This window comes from Palaemon carinicauda, chromosome 12 (assembly GCF_036898095.1).
Source record: "Palaemon carinicauda isolate YSFRI2023 chromosome 12, ASM3689809v2, whole genome shotgun sequence".
In the NCBI taxonomy this organism is placed as follows: domain Eukaryota; kingdom Metazoa; phylum Arthropoda; class Malacostraca; order Decapoda; family Palaemonidae; genus Palaemon; species Palaemon carinicauda.
Window position 1 is genome coordinate 109,684,855 of NC_090736.1, and position 2,500 is coordinate 109,687,354.

Here is a 2,500-nt window from a genome sequence, read left to right on the forward strand (position 1 = left end):
ATGTAACTGTACTAGGGTGGCTGATTCCCATGGAATAACCTTAAGGTTTCTTGGCACACTTATCCTGCTGGTCTGGCTCAGCTTCTTCGTCCACGCCTCGATGCGGTCCGTAGTGTCAGAGTCCAATTCCATGTCCCAGGCTATCTTCAATTGGCAGAGGTCCATCATGATGACCCCAACCTCGATTAAAACTGGCGCCAATATACCGAGGGGGTCGTAAATCGAGGCTATATCTGACAACAAGTCATGCTTAGTCCTTGGAACTGAAACTAGCTCTGCCCGGAAACCCAATTCATCAGTGGCCAGGTCCAACTGTACTCCCAAAGCCTTTGTCTTATGTTACTCTTATCCATCTATAAGCCTTGAGGTGCCCCTACCGTACCACTCCCTCGGGATGGGTGACATAACCTCCACACAAGGGCTACTGAACTTTGTCAATGTAAATCCCCCCTTTTTGCAGAGCTCTTTAACCTCTAACAAATTGACTAACAGAGCATCTTCGCGATCCTCAGCTCTCAAACAGTCATCTACATAGAAATCATTAGCAACTGTGTCCCATGCTCCCTCAGAAAATCCATTCCCAAAGTCGCTTAATGTCTGTTTCAGCGCAAAGTTCGCAATGCTCGGAGAAGAACAGGCCCCTAAAAGGTGGACTGCCATTCTCCACTCTTTGGGTTCCTTGTCGAAACTATTTTCCCACCAAAAGAACCTGATGTAGTCCCGCTGATGCTCTGGTACCCATACCTGATAGAACATTGTATTTATATCTCCTGTATAGGCAAATAGACCTCCCATAAACTTAACCAACACACCAAGCAAAGAGGTCATCATATCAGGTCCCTGCAATAGTAGGTCGTTCAATGATGTACCCTCCGCATTGTTTGCAGAGTCAATACAACATAGACCTTGTCTGGCTTGTCTGGATGTTGCACACCAAAATGATGGATATACCGCACATTTCCCGGGCTAGCTGTGGTCACTTGCTCAGCATATCCTTTTTGTAGCATCTCTGTCATGAAGGCACTAAACTGCTTAATGTAGTTACCATCCTTCACGAGCTTTTTACAAAGGGTTTGCATACGGCGCAATGCAATGTCCCTTGTTTCTGGCAAAGGTCCATGAATGTCACGCAGAGGCAATGGAACCTTGCAACTTCCCCCTACAGGTCTAACCTCTCTCTCTATTATCTCTAGCCATTTCCTATCCTCTGCAGACATTTCCCTTTTGTTAGATATAACATCATCATACTCGTGATTATAACTTTCAAGTAGCATGCGGTCTAACTCAAGACGCTTGCTTGTCACTTGGATCCTTTTGACGTGCTCTTGATACCTTTTTTCCTTTGCACCACATACTACCCAGCCCAATTATGTTCGTATGGCATATGGTTCATGGAGGCGTGTTGAGTTAATAACTTCACTTGGCTCAAGTAAGTGAGGAACATTGTTCCCAATTAATAACCCCACCTTAATATCTACATCTGGGATGTCAATTTCTTGCAAATGTGGCCAGCGTTCCAGATCTCCAGCCCTGACCACATCACACTCATCAATTGGTATGCAAGAGGCGCTCAACACCGGAGGGAGTGTAATGCAAGTCTAGCCCTCATAGTCCAATACTGACAATCCCGAGGCTAGGCTACATGCATTTTCCCCTATTCCTTTGATGGTTTCAACATTCATCTTAATGTCCTTCCTCTTGGTGTAGCCCAAGCTCTGCATTAAAGCTTCCGAGACAAAGTATGTGGAACTCCCATTGTCCAATAATGCCTTCGTCAAAATCTCCCTTCCTTCCCTTGACCTAATCCTTATCGGCACAACTGACATGCCTGTACCAATGCTACCCCATCTAACTGCCCTAAACATAGCAATTTTGTCCTGTGTACCTTCCACCTGAACCACTAAGGCCCTATTTGAGTGCTTAGATTCTACTACTTCTATTTCCTGGTGTCGATGCAACAGAGTTGGAGGATTTCCATTACATGTGTTACACCTTTTCCTGTTTCTGCATAACTGAGACCTATGACCACTTCTCAGACAGCCAAAACAGAGTCTTAAGGATTGCCTCCACGATCAGAGGGTGAATTTTCCCAATTGTTTTTTTCTTTGCTAAAAGTCTTCCTTTTACCTATCAGAAGGCCGTGATATGTGTAGAATTCATCTCCAGCCTCTATAATGCCCCCCCTGGTCATTAACGCCCCCCTTATGTTAGTAGAAAAAATACGAAATATCATTAGTAATTTTCAAATTTTTATAGGTTACCCCTTTAAAACTGTTCAAAGTCGTTTTCTCATATCAGTGACATCAAAGAAAATGGGGAGACTATGATTTTATATCCAATATTTTCGTCATCAGACAAAAATCGTAATTTCTCGTTTTTTCTTTTTCGGGAGAGGGGTGTATTTCTTTGCTTGTCCTGCTCTTATGCCTTAAGTAATATAATATTTAGATGTTTTAGGCCATCAAGTGCCATAATACCTAGAAAAACACAGAAGGTTTTT

General features: G+C 43.5%; 2 protein-coding genes across 2 annotated transcripts in view; both read right to left on the reverse strand.

The window, feature by feature from the left end:
• The window catches only part of LOC137651002 (uncharacterized), a 606-nt gene extending 438 nt beyond the window's left edge, over positions 1 to 168 (reverse strand). The window contains exon 1 of the mRNA XM_068384141.1: positions 1 to 168. This exon is cut by the window's left edge and continues 438 nt beyond it. Within this exon, the coding sequence (XP_068240242.1) occupies positions 1 to 168 (168 nt within the window).
• Positions 169 to 345: 177 nt separating this feature from the next.
• LOC137651003 (uncharacterized) lies at positions 346 to 828 on the reverse strand. The gene has a single exon (XM_068384142.1). The coding sequence runs from the start codon at positions 826 to 828 to the stop codon at positions 346 to 348; it is 483 nt and encodes a 160-aa protein (XP_068240243.1).
• Between the last annotated feature and the right edge of the window lie 1,672 nt (positions 829 to 2,500).